Genomic DNA, 17,312 nt, shown 5'->3' with positions numbered 1-17,312 from the left:
TTCTTCTCGCATTAGAGATGACAGTTGCTTCAGAAATACGTTTAAAAGAAACAACAAAAACAGAAAACAAATCGTCTAACCAGGGCAACATGCTAACCTTAACACTCTGGGCTTCAGTGAGAAGGCCAGAGAAATGGTACCACATGAGGGTATTCTGATACATTTTAGTTTGAACAGGGATGTTAAACTTTTAACCCAAGTCTATAGATCTTACTTTTTAATCCCGAAACATTCACAGAACAGTCTGACAACCTCCTCAAAATTTAAGTAATTTAGAATCTGCTAATTCCCCTACATTGTTCATGTAAGAGCAGTATACCTGTGGGAACAATGCCTCACCAAAATAATAAACTAAAATCGTCTGATTCCACAATAAGAATACAAGTATGATTTATCAGCCTTCTGAATGACAGAACTGCTTTGATTGATACAGTTCACTCAACAAGGGTCTGATTCTATATTTCACATTACCAGTTGTTGGAAATGTATAAAATCCAGTTACTTTTTTTCCATCTATCTCTCTCTCTTTTTTTTTTTTTTTGCAGGATGGGGAGTAGGGGCACACCTCAGAGCATGTGAGATCTTAGTTCCTCAATCAAGGATTGAATTGCACCCCCTGCAGTGGAAGTGCGGAGTCTTTACCACTAGAATAGTGTTGTCACTCAGTCGTGTCCGACTCTGTGACCTCATGGACTATAGCCCGCCAGGCTCCTGCGTGCATGGGTTTCTCCAGGCAAGAACACTGGAGTGGGTTGCTATTTCCTCTGCCAGGGGATCTTCCCAACCCAGGGACAGAACCCAGAACTCTCGCATTGCAGGCAGACTCTTTAAAGTCTGAGCCACAACAGAAGCCCACTGGACCGCCAGGGAAGTCCCGCATCTATATCTTTTTGATTGAGCTCTACCTGATCTCTGATGGAAGCCTGGTACTGAAGTTTAGGAGGCAGATATTGATAACTTGCCAGAGAAAAGTCTTTTCTCCCTTTCTCATTCATATCACAGTATGTCTCCTTGAAGCATACCTTCTAAAAGACAAAAAAAAAAACATAAATTGTCAATTGTTCAACGGGAGTAACATGAAATAATAGAAATAATAGTCCAGGCTTTATTAGAAACCTTACAGTAATTTTTTCAACTCCAGATGATGTGAAACAATATGGAATAAAACACAAACCACACTTCCTGAAATCTCTCTGAGAACAATCTTGAAAAGTTCCAAACTAAGCCCAAATAATGCAATTCCTCATGTTCTCTCCTTTTTCTGCTCTACCTTGCCACTGATGAAGGCCTCATCTTCACGCCTGTGTAAAAGATCCTGACAGATATCCAGAGGAAACACCTCTCCCTGACTCCTACCTATCAACATTGATACTGCTGGCTTCAAATCTGCTTTCTAAAAAAGAACAAATATAAATAGCAGTTGTTCAGTTAAGAAACACAAGGTAATCAATAATACTTTAGGTTGCAGTGAGAATTCAGAAGTTAACTGAGGCCATCATCTTAAGAGAATAAGTTAATACACTATACTCTATGCCACATAAGCCTAGCCACAGCCCTAAGTAATTTACTTCCTGTTGATCCCTTTCTTTTCCTCTTAGTCTAATCAATCTCTGCTGGAGGGCTGGCCTTGGGACCTGGGTTAAAAATACTGTTGGGACACTTGTGGTCTACTCTTTTTTCCCATCTTTCAGCTCTCAAAACAGACAAAAGCTGCGAGAAATACTTCATCTAACGAAGAAAGTTTTTTTAAAAAGTAAATTGTCCAGACAGGGGTAATATGCTGCTGCTAAGAATTTTAACACTTAATAAGAATGCTGGACATGTAAGAAATCAATCAGACAAGTTATTTCTTCCCCAACTATGACTCTCTAAATCAGCTGCAATAGTTCTTGCAAATCCCACTACAAGCCTTAACATGCTTATTTCTTTTTGTTGTATCTTCTTTCCATTTTATTTTACCTGATCGCTGGGTAGAAAATCCTGGTCCTGACATTCAGGTTGAATATTCTGGTCTTTGGGGAGAATGTGCTGATCTGTGGGTAGAAAAGTCTGATTTTGGAGTGGAAAATCTTGCACTTCCAAGGCAATATCCCCATCTTCTAGTCCAACAGTCTGGTCTTTCAGGATACAACTCTTAGTTTTTGTCTTAATGGCCTGGGCTTTGGGCTCAACAGTGTGGCCTTCCAGGTCGATATGCTGGGTACTGAGTCTCGGCTCACAGCGCTGGGCTTCCCACTCAACATCAAGGACACTCGTCAAATCCCCCTGAGCTTCTGGAAGATAATCCTGGGCTTCTGGCAAAACGTCCTGATGTAACTGCTTTACTTCTTCCTCTTCTATCACATCAAATAGTGGGGTTTTGAACTGTACTTTCTAAAAGTGAACAGGAACATTGAATATAGAATGCCATGTAGCAGTAACACTCAGGTTTTCTGTGAGATTCCTAAAATAATCTTAAAAGGATATGGTAGTCAAACAAATTACTAAGATAAAATGCAAAATTACAGTCTTTGCTCAACAGAACCTGAATCTACAATCCCAAACCAGACACAAGAATACCAACAGCTCAAGTCCAAATCATAATTACTTTCATTTCTATTATACCATCTCCCTTCCCTCTGCTTTACCTGAACTCTGCTGAAAGGTATATCTTTGTCTTCAGGAAAGAGAGCCTCCTGGTCCCCCCAGGACAAATGCTTTTTCCCTTTCTTGTCTATCATAACAGATGAAGATTCCTCAGGTTCCTAAAGAACATACAAACAAAAATGGAAAAACAAACAAATGTATCTATTACAGGTAGAAACAAGAATGCATGTAAAAGAATTAAGTTAGAATTCTTCCTCACACTACATATAAAAAAAAACTCCAAATGGATTATAAGAGCTAAAATTATAAAATTCTTAGAACACGTAGAATTAAGCGATGGTTTAATAGATCCTACACCATAGCACAAGCAGCAAAAGAAAAACAGGTAAGTTAGATGACACCAAAACTAAAAATTTTGTGCTAAAAAATGATAGCATTAAAAAAGTGAAATGAATATTTACATTGATGGCAATGTTGATACAATTTCATTGTTATGTTGATGGAATGTCAGTCTTGTAAATACGGTTTTAGAAACAGAAATTTTTTATTGTTTTAAAAAGATTTGTATTTTGGTAATTTTCTTTTGATGAATTGGTGGAGAGTTGTTTGAGGGCCTTTAAACTGCTTACAAAATGGTGGGATTTTTTTGTATAGTGGATAAAATGAGTAATTGAAAATGTGTCCATAGAAATCAAAGGTAAGTGGGGTCTTTGTGAGATGAGGAGTAGTTTTAATGTAGAAAGATATATTTACAAATGAGTCTAAAATTTCAAAAGAATTGGATAAAAAAATCTATTATGAGAATAAAGCAGTGACATGGTTAATTTGGAACTTTTGTTCTTACACCAATAAAGGAAGGGACCCCAATAAAGAGGCTTCTCGCACACATACACACAAAAAAATGAAACAACAACCCAGAGAATGGGAGAAAATACTTGCAAATCATGTAACTTGCAACCCCCTGGACTGTAGCCCACCAGGCTCCTCTGTCCATGGGATTTCCCAGGCAAGAATAGTGGAGTGGGTTGCCATTTCCTTCTCCAGAGGATCTTCCCAACTCAGAGATCAAAGCTGTGTCTCCTGCACTGCAGGTGGATCCCTTATTGCTGAGCCACAGGGAAGCCCAAAGAATTCTTACAACTTGATAATAAAAAGACAACCCAACTTAAAAATGGTACTGCATCTGAACACAGATTTTTCTTCAAGAGAGATAAATAAATGGGCAATAAGCACATGAAAAGATACTCAAGATCATTAGTCATCAGGAAAATACAAATTAAAAGTATGGTGAAATGCCACTCCAAACCTACTTAGGAGGCTATAAAAAGATGGGCAACAACAACGATTGAAGAGGATGTGGAGAAACTGGAAACCTCATATATTGCTAATGGAAAACAGCTTGACAGTTCCTCAAAATATTAGGCAAAGAGTTACTATGTGACCCAGAAATTCCATAACTAGAAAAATGAATGTTCACACAAATACATGTAACTGCTTACAGCACAATTATGCATAAAAGCTAAGTGGAAAAAATCCAAATGTCTATTAACTGATGAATGGATATACCAAGTGTAATATACTGATGTACTGATACATGCTACAAGGTGGATAAACTCTGAATACATTAAGCAAAGTAAAAGAAGTCAGTCACAAAAGCCCCATTTTATACTATTCCATTTATATGACACATACATTTACATGAAATGCCCAGAATAAGCAAATCTACAGAGACAGAAAGTAGCTTAGTGGTTGTTTAGTACTGGGGACAGAAACAGGAAGGGACTAGAGAGTGACAGTTAATGGGTACAGTGTTTCTTTTAGGGATAATGAGAATCTTCTAAATTAGATTGTGGTGATGGTTGCACATGGCAACCCACTCCAGTACTCTTGCCTGTAAAATCCCATGGACAGAGAAGCCTGTTAGGTTACAGTCCATGGGATGGCAAAGAGTCAGACATGACTAAGCGATTTCACATGATGGTTGCACAATCCTGTGAATATACCAAAAACCACTGAAGAGTACACTTTAAAGTAGGTAGACTGTGTGGTATGGGAATTATAGCTCAATAAAACCATTAGAAAAAAATTATTGGATATTATAATCTCAGTACTTAATTCCATCTTGTATGGTTAGTTATAACAGGGCATCTTTTTTCCCCTCTACTCTTTATATTTACCTACCTGATCATCCATAAATTTCTGGTAATCTGCAGGAGTTAAAAGACCTTGATGGACCTCCAAGGGCAGTTCTCCTCTTACGCCTATATTTATCCTGGTAAATGATGGCTTCCTACAAAGTGCTTTCTGCAAAAAAGAAAAACTAATACAAATACAAATGGTCTAGAGAAAGCAATATGCTCATAACACTAAGTTGAGTTTTTGTGAAATATCTGATACAATCTTACCAGTTTATGGTAATCTAATACAGAATAGAGTTCTAGTTCAAGTATACAAACAAACCATTTACATAACAAACGTAAGGAGTGAAATAAGATAGTAGAATACTTTAACTTTCTTTGCAATTTGCCCTATCCTAGCCAGTAACAACTTCAGAATGCTTATAATTTTGTCTTGGTGATCTAACAGTGGGCAAACAAACCTATCTTCCACGTGTATCTCTAAATCTAGAACAACGATAACAACCAACCAGATTCTAATGTCAGTAAAAATAAGTCTAACAAGCAAATGAAACCAGAGCTCAACTGGGTTATAGGCTGTTCTCCTTTCTGACCAGCAGATTCCTCCTGCTCACAACTGAGTGGGTAGAACTATTCAGATTTAAAGCAAAGACTACATACTCGATAAGAAAAATTTCGCTGTCAATTATACGGCATAGATTTGTTTGTGGTACTTTATCTGAAATAGCACATGCATTATTTGAAAGCAAGCAGCTAGACCAGAGTTCATCATTATCATAATGAACTACACTTAAATGGCACCTTTGACGTATAAAACTGGTTTATACAAGGATGTTATAAAAGACTTAACCTCCTCCCTTCTGTTGGATAATTATTTCAGTCAGACCTAGGAACAGTACTCTTTTTGGAAAAACACCAATTGAAAGGTTATAAAGTATCAGTCTCTGGGATCTGGTCATCCTTCTTTTTCTGGTTTAAATAAACTGGGTCCAACCATCTCCTTTTCGCAGTACCAGGAAGTCGGTCTTATGGACCAAAACTACAGTACTGCCAAATCTGCGGAAGAGGTATGAAAATTGTCAAGAAACCAAGGCAAGAATTTAGTTACAAACGAAACTGTGTCTTGAGTCACAACAATGCAATCCTAGAGGTAAGCACACTTAATGCATCCAAGGTGGAACGCAATACTCGGCACACCCATGCCTACTTGCTTTTCACATTTCACCACGTGTGCCAGTCACTTGGCCGTGTCCAGCTGTCTGTGACCACATGGACGGTAGCCCGCCAGGCTCCTCTGTCCACGAGATTCTCCAGGCAAGAATACTGCAGTGGATTGCCACTTTCCTTCTCCAGGGATCTTCCTGACCCAGTGATCAAACCCAGGTCTCTTGCATTACAGGCACATTCTTTACCATCTGAGCTACAGGGAAGTCCATATTTAACTATAAGTTTCTTAATTATCACTATAGAGGAAGTATTCTACTAACTACAAACATAGAGGCATGTCTTTGATGGTTGCTGGTTGCACTGAGATACTCAAGGAAAAAATTACAAAAATAAAATATAAACATATATGTAATCTAGGAAAGTGTAAAAAAAAAAAAATACCAATTAGGTAGGAAAACTGAGAGAGAACTAAACAAGAGACAGCTGGTAAAGGTACCAAAAAAGAGTAAAAAAAAGACTGATTAATAATCCATTTTATCGATGCTGCCTATCAAAACTTCCAAAATTAAGTAAACACAGGGAAATATACTGGTTTAGGATCCAAATTTGTGAATATGGAAATAAGGAGACACCAAAACAATGTGATTTTATAAGCATGGCTTTAAATATTCTTTTAACTCTAACTTAATATTTAGGTTCCAATTCGATCTAACTTTATTCTATAGCTTTTCTCACTGCAATCACAGTCTTTATTTTCACTATGGTAAAATATATACCAGGAAAAATATATACCAGGACGTCCAGAAAGTTATTCTATATTTTGAAACAAAAGAATTTCTTTCTGGACTTCCCTGGTGGTCTAGTGGTTAACACTCCATGCTTCTCCTGCAGAAGGCACAGGTTCAATTCCTGGTCAGGGAAGTTCCTCATGCTGTTTGGTATGGTGAAAAAAAAAAATCCAAAAAACCAAGAGAATTTCCTTTTTTAAAAAAAATGCCATTGACCTCTTCCTTCCTGATTAAAATTTAAAATATATACATTACAGAAAATTTCTATGATTAAAAAAAGAAAAAAAATCACTTGTAATAACACTACCCAGAAATCATCAGCATGAACCTCTTGGTTCATTTCTTTTCAGGTCTTTGTCTATGCATATAGCATTCTCTCCCCATCTCGATATTTTGCCTTACACTTATCATTGGAAATAATATTCTGTATTTATGTGCTTGTTTAAGAATATGCTTCCCTACTAGCACAGGAGCTCCTTGAGGGATCTTTTCATTGCTGTTAAGTTCTGCTTCTAGAACAATGCCTGGAAACTACAGATAGTCCATAAATATTTATCGGATGAATTTTTTAAATTGAGCTTATACTATATCTAATTTATATCCTACTTTTTCCACTTACCTTTATATCACAAACACTTTCCCAAGGCTTCAAATATCCTTTGAAAGCATGATATTTTTGATAACAGCTATATATGGATATATCATGTTTGTAGACCACTCCCTACTATCGGAAAATTAAGGTCATTTCCAATTATTTTTCAGTTCTAAATAATGCTGAGGTATAAATTAATCTTTATCCTATTTTTTACCTGTATTTTTAGAAACAACTAATGAGAACTTAGGTTACCTCCTGGGTGGGAAAGCTTTTCTTTCTATCATCTGGAAACTCTGGTGCATCTTTCTGATTCACAGTTTTAAATGATGCCAGCCGGTGACGTGCTTGTTTCATGCTTTGACTAAGCTGCCAAGGAAAAGGGAAAAAAAGAAAACAAAAACAGGCTACAGTCTTAATACCAGATTCACTAAGTGTTCCAACAGGAAAACAGGCCCCTATTATTAAAAAATGCCAGACCTGAGACCAGAGGATTACCTGCAAAGAAGACTTTCTGATGTGCTGATAAGCTTTTACAACACTGTTTTATTATTCTAAGAGACTGCATTTCATAACTTGATTTAAGTGCTGTTACTCAAATCATTTTTTAATAATGTATGCTTTATATTAAGTAAGTACACAAAAATATTAGAACCTAAAGATCTGAATTTGGAAATGCTTCAGCAGATATTCTTTACCTTTTATCTATCTTCTTAATAAAGAGTTATTTCTTCAACTGGTCCTTGCATGCCTGATCACTTTTATCATTCCTACTTCCCTAAAATTGTTTTTTCTTATTTACACGGGCTCCTTTTTCACCTGTAACATTTGAAGACTGTACTTACTTGTCTTTTCTTAAATGTCTCTTCTTCCAGGAAGCCTTCCTACATTAATTTAGAACACAAACTCAAACATCTCAACAGAACCAATTTGTTTCAAGTACTCTAGACAACAATTAGTAATAAATATTAATATCAAATATGTTAATTTTGTGTTTATTCCGTATTTCTACCTAGCAGTTTCAGTAAGCACCTACTTTGATTTCTTTTTCAGAGAAGCACTGCCTATTTTATATTTCACATATTTGCACAGAATGTTCCTTTAAGGAAAATCCAGGAAAGTGTATCCTTATACAATTCAGTGAAATTATGGCAAAGCCAGGACCAATTTCAACCCATCCAGTGAAAGTTTAATGACATCATTTCTTCCTTAAAGGGAAATAATGATTATGGTTTACAGATATAAATAACAAATATTTTATGGTATTTACTAATAGTGACTAGAGATGAAAATTCTCTCTTGTTACCAGTCCAGTTTCCTTACAGCATATTACCTCTGTTTTGACCTTGCTTCTAAGAAAGTCTATACCTCTAGCCAGAGAAACCAGCTTGAAACATTATACTCTATTCTATTAAAAGGAGGACTTTTAAATTTAGTTAGAGTAGAGTAGAGTAGCTGGGCTTCCCTGGTGGCTCAGATGATAAAGCATCTGCCTGCAGTGTGGGAGACCCGGGTTCAATCCCTGGGTTGGGAGGATCCCCTGGAGAAGGAAATGGCAACCCACTCCAGTACTCTTGCCTGGAAAATTCCATGGACTAAGAAGCCTGGTGGGCTACAGTCCATGGGGTCGCAAAGAGTCGGACACAACTGAGCGACTTCACCATAGAGTAGCTAAATTTAGTTAGTAGAGTAGCTAAAGGGGTCAGTCCAGTTCAGTCGCTCAGTCGTGTCCAACTCTTTGCGACCCCGTGAATTGCAGCACGCCAGGCCTCCCTGTCCATCACCAACTCCCCAAGATAGAGTTAATTACAATGCAAAAAGACACAGTATATTTGCAGTTGAAGTTATGAAAAAATAGAGCCAAGAACATGCCTGCTTTAACTCACTGTCAGGTATGGCAGACATCACTGCCCTGTATAATGGGACCAAGGATGCAAAATACTTGGTGTGACAGATTTAAAATAAGAGTTATGTAATCTTCATTTTCCATCAAGTCCAACCTCTATTAGAATCGCAGACTGACTTTAGTCCCTTAAGCAGGATATTTCAGCTGGTCCAGCAATTGGACTATATCTAACATTCAGTTTCTCTGTCATTAAATCAACCCAAAAGCCCTTTCAATGACCTGCTATTAGGATGTAGTATGCTGAGTAACAGTCACCCAAAGATATCAAGGGGCTTCCCAAGTGGCATCAATGGTAAAAGAACCCATCTGCTAATGCAGGATGTACAAAAGATGTGGGTTTGATTCCTCGATCAGGAAGACCCCCTGGAGAAGAGTGTGGCAACCCACCCAGTATTTCTGCCTGGAGAATACGACAGACAGAGGAGCCCGGCAGGCTATAGTCCATGGTGTCCCAAAGAGTTGGACACAACTGAAGCGACTTAGCACGCACACAAAGGTATCAGGTCTTAATTCCTTAGACTTGTAATTGTTACTTTATAAGGAGAAAGGGCCTTTGCACATGTGATTAAGTTGAGGATCCTGAGATGAGATAATCTTGGATTATCTAGACCAACACTAAAAGCCATCACAAGTGGTTTTTATAAAACAGATAGAGGAAAACTAGACATACAGAAAAGATGATATGAAGATGGAGCCAAAGATTGGTTTGATGTGGCCGCAAGCAAAGGAATGCCAGCAGACACCAAAAGCTTGAAGAGTCAAAGAACAAATTTTCCCTAGAATCTGTGGAAGGAGCATATCCCTGCAGACACCTTGATTTTGGCTCAGTGAAACTGATTTTGGACTTCTGGTCTCCACAACTGTGAGAGAAAAAGTTGTTGTCATTTTAAGCTACTAAGTTTGTGGGCTTACAAATCCCCCTATTTGTTAAATGTTCATTTTACATAATTTATGTAAAATGAACATGCATACAAAGAGGCTAAAGGAGTTTTAAGTATGCCAAAGTTTTGGAGCTGTGATGATGAGAATACCAGTTAGTAGTAGAAAAGTAAGTAAAGAAGAGTGAACATACGTAGAGACAGGGTGACCAGCTGTCCCAGTTCGCCTGAAGCTGTCCCAAAGGGGTTAGCTTTGGACACTGTCTCACTGTCTAGTTCTCAGTGACATCTAGTGGATAGAAAGTGCAACAGAAACAGTAAGATTAAAAAAAAAAATTGAGCTTCTATTGTCACAGATTGCATAAGCAAAAGTTTATAGGCTTAGAGTAGTTTAAGTCACTGAATATTCCTCAGTAGCTCATCTTCTTTAAAGAAAAAAACAGGGTCGGGACTTCCCTGGTGGTCTAATGGTTAGGACTCCTTGCTTCTACAGCAAACAGCATGGATTTGATCCCTGGTCAGGGAACAAGAAGATCCCACAAGCCCCAAGGCCCAGCCCAAAAAGAAAAAAAAAAAACAAACAGGGTATAAAAACTTTTATATTCTAGACTTTTTACTGTTCCTATCTTAAAATTCTTTTTAATTTACCAATTCAACTCAGTTTACCAGTTCAAAATATACAGCTCAATTCCACCTCCTCCAAGAATTCTTCCCTAACTATTTCTTTAGAATTAAAACATTTTTGAACTTCCACTGCACAGATTTATCACCAAATGCAGCAAATATTTCCATATTATTAACCAACAGATTCGGAGTCTGTTAGCTTTGAATCTCAGAGAAGGCAATGGCACCCCACTCCAGTACTCTTGCCTGGAAAATCGAATGGACGGAGGAGTCTGGTGGGCTGCAGTCCATGGGTTCGCTAAGAGTGAGACACGACTGAGCGACTTCACTTTCACGCATTGGAGAAGGAAATGGCAACCCACTCCAGTGTTACTGCCTGGAGAATCCCAGGGACGGGGAGCCTGGTGGGCTGCTATCTATGGGGTCGCACAGAGTCAGACACGACTGAAGCGACTTAGCAACAGCAGCTTTGTATCTCTACTTGGAAATGTAAACCCATGAAAGGTCCTATTTCACATATCATTAGTATCCCCACAATGCTTAACACACACAGTATATTCAAATATCTGTGGACTGATGTGTCCTATTTAAGTATTATACAGATGAAGTACAAGCCTCACTACAATGAGATTTATAGCTACCAGCACCATGAAAGCAAGGGCTGTGTCTGTCTTGGTCAATGTTTTATCCTTTGTACTTTATGCAGTGTCTGGCTCAATAAATACTGGCTTGATAAATTGTTCATAATATTTAAAAGAAAATAAAAAATGATCACTACAAGCCAAACAATAACAACAAAAAGTCACAGTCTGGGAAAGAGAAAAAAATCTTTTTAAAAAGTATTTCAAACACATGTACTTATAAAGCTTTCTCTATTTATCCTAACAGCACAAAAAGATTAGCTTTATATTTATGACCAAGCATGTTAGTATCACACAACTTTTATTTTCACATAATCATAACTTTCTACATTTTTTTTCTCCTCTTACTAACCCTTTGGATTACATTTTAAAAGGATAAGATAGGAGAAGGAAATGCCAACCCACTCCAGTATTCTTGCATGGAAAAGTCCATGGACAGAGGAGTCTGGCGGGCTGCAGCCTATGGGGTTACATGACTGAGCACATACGCATGAGGAGGGTGGAGGGAGATGAGTTGGTAGCAATAAACTTGTAGAACTAAATAAAATGAAATAAAATAAAATGATAAGATGAAAGATTATTCCCACAACGAAGGTGAAGAATGTGACCAAGTGAACAAAAGCCAAGGTACAGTCAGCAGGGTGGGGGTGCTGATTAGATGGCATCAAGTGACTTGAGTGGATGGAGCTACTCATGGCGATTAATTTTTAAATATTAGGTATACAAAGTCAATCAGCGAAAAATTATATTAAAAATTTGTGAGTATGTCAATTTAGAGTTTACTTATTATTACTTGACTTATAGATCAATTTATTGTGATAATCAGACTGAGGGACAGAAAAAAGAAACAAAAACAGTGAAATTCCCATATATGTACTGAACCTTTGTGGAATAGAGGTTAGGAATCACTTTTGTCCATATGCTATAAACTGAGAGTCACTTACCCATAACAACTTAAGTATAATTGGAAAATCTACATTCTTTGACTTAAAGCTTTTTTTCATAAGTTTTGAACTCGAATACTTTGGTATCATAAGTGTCCTATCAATAAATATAAATTTTTGTTGCTGTTGTTCAGTCACTAAGTCATGTCCAACTCTTTGCAACCCCACGGACTATAGCATGCAGGCTTCCCTGTCCTTCACAATCTCCTGGAGTTTGCTGAAACTCATGTCCATTGACTCGGTGATGCTATCCAACCATCTCATCCTCTGTCTCCCCCTTCTCTTCCTGCCCTCAACCTTTCCCAACCATCAGGGTCTTTTCCAATGAGTTGGCTCTTCACATCAGGTGGCCAAAGTAGTGGAGCTTCAGCATCAGTCCTTCCACTGAATATTCAGGGTTGATTTCGTTTAGGATTGTCTGATTTGATCCTCTTGCTGTCCAAAGGACTCTTATATAACTTTAAATATATATTAAAAATAAACATCATCCCATTAATCTTCACTTTACAAAGGTAAAAAAAGGGGGGGACGTGATAAAAATCCAAGTTGATGTTGACACCTAATCTCTACATCATAGGCCAGGTATGTCATATATCTAAAAAAAGAAAGAAACCAGAGACATAAATAAAATGAAAATGTACTTACAGCCTGGGCTTGTTGTTGGAACAGTTCACTCTGATTCTCTCGGTCTTCTATTCCACCCTCAAGCATCTGGGGAGGAGGCAATCTGGCTCTTCCAATAGCAGCATTCAAATTGCTTGGAAAAACGCTGGTTCTTTTAGGAGTTAAGTGTGCTGGATCTGAAGAGTACATGGCTATAGAGCCTTCTTTCTCTGCCTAGACGAAAGAAGAAAGAATGAGATTCTCTAGTTGAGAGTGATTCCCCCCAGCCCAGTATAATCAACTAATATCTACAAGCAGCCCAAAAGTCTTAAAACCAGGGTTGGTGAGAGGGATGGGAAATTTTAGTTGGCAAAGAAACTAACATTTACCAGGTACCTACTGGGTGCTAATAATCTACATTATCTAATTCTCAAAACAACACTGTGGGACAAGTATTATATCCCCACTTCACAGAAAAAGAAACCATGCTGAGAGAATTTAAGCACTTGGCCCAAGGTCACATAGCTGCTGTGGCTGCTAAGTCGCTTCAGTCGTGTCCGACTCTGTGCGACCCCATAGACGGCAGCCCACCAGGATCCCCCGTCCCTGCGATTCTCCAGGCAAGAACACTGGGGTGGGTTGCCATTTCCTTCTCCAGTGCATGAAAGTGAAAAGTGAAAGTGAAGTCGCTCAGTCCCAGCAACCTCATGGACTGCAGCCCACCAGGCTCCTCCATCCATGGGATTTTCCAGGCAAGAGTACCGGAGTGGGTTGCCATTGCCTTCTCCAAAGGTCACATAGCTAGTAGGGAGCAAAGCCAGAATTCAAACCCCAGCCCAAACTCTGACATTATTTATTACTATTTGGTGAAAGCAAAAGAGGTAGTCAGAACAACACAGGAAAACACAAACAACAGGTTCTCTGCCTACAAATCGACTGCCCTCACTAGTTAATCAGATTATACAAAGCCTGGGCTCAAAAAAGGTGATTCTGTTATTGCCTAATAGCATTTCCCATAACAAACACATGTTCCATCCAATCTTTACTCAGGCTCACTTTTGAACTTACAGCTTCATAAGACCGCTGAAGTTGTTGCTTTTTCCTCAGCCTAATTTGCTGATTTACTCGGCTTTTGACTTGTCTCTGAAAACGCTTCAGAGCTTCTTGCTTCTTTCTTAGCTGCTCCTTCAGTTCTTCTTCAATTATATATGCTGAAGTCTTTAAAGATGAAAGATAGAAAATAAATGTACTGTCCCACTAGTTTTGCCTACTGTAAACACAAAGTGGTCAGGATACAATCCCGAAAAAATAATTCATTCTATAATCCAAAATTCCCTGTACAATAAAGAAGTCACAGTAGTTCAGAGCTGATAATCTAGACATAGCTGTGCTGTGCTCAGTCGCTATGTCATGTCTGAGTCTTTGCAACCCCATGGACTATAGCCCACCAGGGTCCTTTGTCCATGGGGATTATCCAGGCAAGAACACTGGAGTAGGCTGTCATGCCCTCCTCCAGAGGATCTTCCCAAACCAGGGACTGAACCCAGGTCTCCTGCATTGCAGGTGGATTCTTTACCATCTGAGTCACCAGGGAAGCTCAAGTGAGTACCAAGAACTTAAACCAAATCACAAACTAAAACTTAGAATCTGTGAACACAAAAATCAAATCTTAATTTTTCATGTACTGAGAACTAAAAGTTTCTTCACTAATTCTCAATGAACCAATTCAAACCTATCTTATGTTTCAGTTTCTAAAGTGAGTAAAACAGTCCACATATACCAGACTGCTCAACTTCCCTGGTGGCTCAGATGGTAGAGAATCCACCTACAATGCAGACCTGGGTTCAATCCCTGGATCTCGAAGATTCCCTGAAGAAGGGAGTGGCTACCCACTCCAACATTCTTGCCTGGAGAATTCCATGGACAGAGGAGCTTGGTGGGCTAACAGTCCATGGGGCCGCAAAGAGTCTGGCATGACTGAGAAACTAACACTAACATACCAGGTGGCTCACCACTCACCCACTATGTGCTATTATAAAATGAGAATTATGCTGCATTTTTAACCAAGCATGCCCTTCCTGTCATCTCTACCTAGAAAAGGCCTACTCAGTCTTCAAGAACATCCAATACCTATCTGGTACCTCTCATTCTTGGAGAAGCAAATGGCAACCCACTCCAGTATTCTTGCCTGGAAAATTCCATGGACAGAGGAGCCTGGCAGGCTACAGTCCATGGGGTCCCAAGAGTCAGACATGACTTAGCGACTACACCACCGCCACCACCCACCACCTCTCATTCTTACTAACATTGAGTACAATAATTCTTAACTCCCTATTAGATTATGAATCCTTTGAGGATAGGAAATGAATTTCATTCTTCTTTGTTTCCCCTACTGTAATGGAGCCTATAATACAAAGATACTCAATATTTATATAATGCTTAATTACAAAACAATCTGGAACATTTTATTACATGAGTCCTTGATCATTGTTTACTTCCTTTAAGTGCTCTGAATAGCAAAGAATGAAAATAACAGTAGTCACCATGATTAAGGATCTATTAGCATAAACACTTTAACTCATATCACTGAATCCTCAAAACTAGCTCCAATACTAGGTATTCTTATCTCTTACATGAAAGATGAGGAAACATTCATCTTTAGTAGCAGCCAAAGATCCTACAGCTGGCAAGTAGCAAAGCTAGAACGTTCTCTGACTCCAACACTTATGTCCTATACTGTATTGCTCTTTTCTAGACTATGTTTCTCTTCCATACTGCTAAGTCGCTTCAGTCGTGTCCGACCCTGTGCGGCCCCAAAGACGGCAGCCCACCAGGCTCCCCCGTCCCTGGGATTCTCCAGGCAAGAACACTGGAGTGGGTTACCATTTCCTTCTCCAATGCATGAAAGTAAAAAGTGAAAGTGAAGTCATAAGGAATCTCCAAATTAAATAAACCCATCATACCTCCTGTCTATCCCTACTTCTAACACAGTGATACCAAATTCTAATTTTGAGGGGTGCCTCAAATTATTTCACAGTCTCTAAATTCTCAAAATCAAGTGAATTTAAATTCCAATTAAAATTATATGAGTTCCAAGAAATCTGTCCCATAAACTATTCTAGAACATATGTACCAGAGAGTAGAATGTACAAGTATCAATGAACAATTAGGTAACACAATTCCAAAGGAGATATATATATATATATATCAAGTCTGGACAAGTGACTCAAGTTAACTTAAGACCAGACAAACTGAAGCCACCGGCGCCTCTTTCCTTAACTCCCATTGTGTGTCTGCCTTCTTTTGCCCTCACCTTGAGATTACCAAACATTTTCCTGAAGTGCATGACTGGTTCCAAATTGTGGCTTTCAAGCGTAAACCAAAGATTAAGAGTGTACCACATTTTAGAAACAACTAAACATCTTTGTATGATAATTTAATTAACAACTACATATTCGTTCAATAACCGTAAAGCAAAAACATAACTATTTATGACGGAATACAAACGGCAACCCCAGACTGCTTATCCGAGCACAAGGAATTAGGGAAGGCTAACAAAAAGAAAGATGGGAGAAGAAACCGCACCACATAGGCATCAAACTGACACTCACAGCTGCCGGGACTTCTGAACTATCTGGCGGGGCAGGCTCCACCCAGGCCCCGACGGGTACTATAGTCTGGTTCCTCTCAGCCAGCACTGCCAACACATTCTTGCTCTTCAAGGGGTTTAAAGCCAGGGGCAACTTTGAGGTATTTCGAGGCTTCTTGAGGGGGGCCATACTTCTTGGCATCTATGACTCCTGGTTAGGAGAGAGGAAAAGCTCAAAATCTTCAAATGACCGCCTTAAAAACTCAATTCCCTAACAGCTGTGCCACAGACTTCTGAAAATGAGTGAAGCCTTGCAGGAGACCCTAGTCTGACAAAGATTCTGGCGAAGGAAGGAAGGGGGAAAAGAAGGGGAAAGGGAAGATACAAAAGAAGTGTTATAAAGGCAGGAAATGTTTCAAGATCGCCCTCGAAAAGCAACACGGAGGAGAGCGGGGGACAAATAACCTGACTGAGAAGGAAACTGTGCCATTGGTGGCGCAGCGACATGGGAAAGGAAGAAAAGAGCGTAGCAGCGGGAGGGCGACGGGACTGGGAGGGTGCGGGGTGGGAACCTGGGTCTGAAGTTCAAATAATTGGTATCCGGTTATGGGGACAGCGCTGAACGCCGGGGAGTCCCGGACCAGAGAAAATCCTGTTTCTCAGGCCTCGGGGTCACACTCTGGCTGAGACTGCACCGGCCTAGTAGTATCGATCGCAGCTGGCCACAACTCAAGCTAACGTGGATACTAAGGTAACTACCGCCAGTAAACCGCCGCTTTGGAGAAGGCCGCGCCGCGCTGCCCCGCCCCACCCCTCGGCGGCCTCGTAGCCGCCTCTACCGGGCTTGCGTCATCTC

At 39.3% G+C, this 17,312-nt stretch overlaps 1 protein-coding gene across 10 annotated transcripts in view; it reads right to left on the bottom strand.

Moving 5' to 3' along the window:
• The window catches only part of CCDC15 (coiled-coil domain containing 15), a 49,047-nt gene extending 31,735 nt beyond the window's left edge, over positions 1 to 17,312 (bottom strand). For 3 of the 10 annotated variants that reach the window (XM_019955067.2, XM_019955059.2, XM_019955066.2), the window contains exons 1-9: positions 17,029 to 17,287; positions 16,479 to 16,667; positions 13,936 to 14,085; positions 12,910 to 13,101; positions 7,527 to 7,640; positions 4,768 to 4,890; positions 2,628 to 2,744; positions 1,960 to 2,373; positions 906 to 1,025 (exon numbers count right to left, since the gene is read on the bottom strand). In XM_019955067.2, the coding sequence (XP_019810626.2) occupies positions 906 to 1,025; positions 1,960 to 2,373; positions 2,628 to 2,744; positions 4,768 to 4,890; positions 7,527 to 7,640; positions 12,910 to 13,101; positions 13,936 to 14,085; positions 16,479 to 16,658 (1,410 nt within the window). In that variant the 5' untranslated portion in view covers positions 16,659 to 16,667; positions 17,029 to 17,287. The other 7 variants (XM_019955065.2, XM_019955068.2, XR_011564854.1 and 4 more) reach the window with 6 other exon arrangements.

The sequence above is a fragment of the Bos indicus genome, chromosome 29 (genome assembly GCF_029378745.1).
Source record: "Bos indicus isolate NIAB-ARS_2022 breed Sahiwal x Tharparkar chromosome 29, NIAB-ARS_B.indTharparkar_mat_pri_1.0, whole genome shotgun sequence".
NCBI lineage: Eukaryota > Metazoa > Chordata > Mammalia > Artiodactyla > Bovidae > Bos > Bos indicus.
Note: the sequence above shows the minus strand (reverse complement) of the source record. Positions and strands in the feature narration are given on the sequence as shown.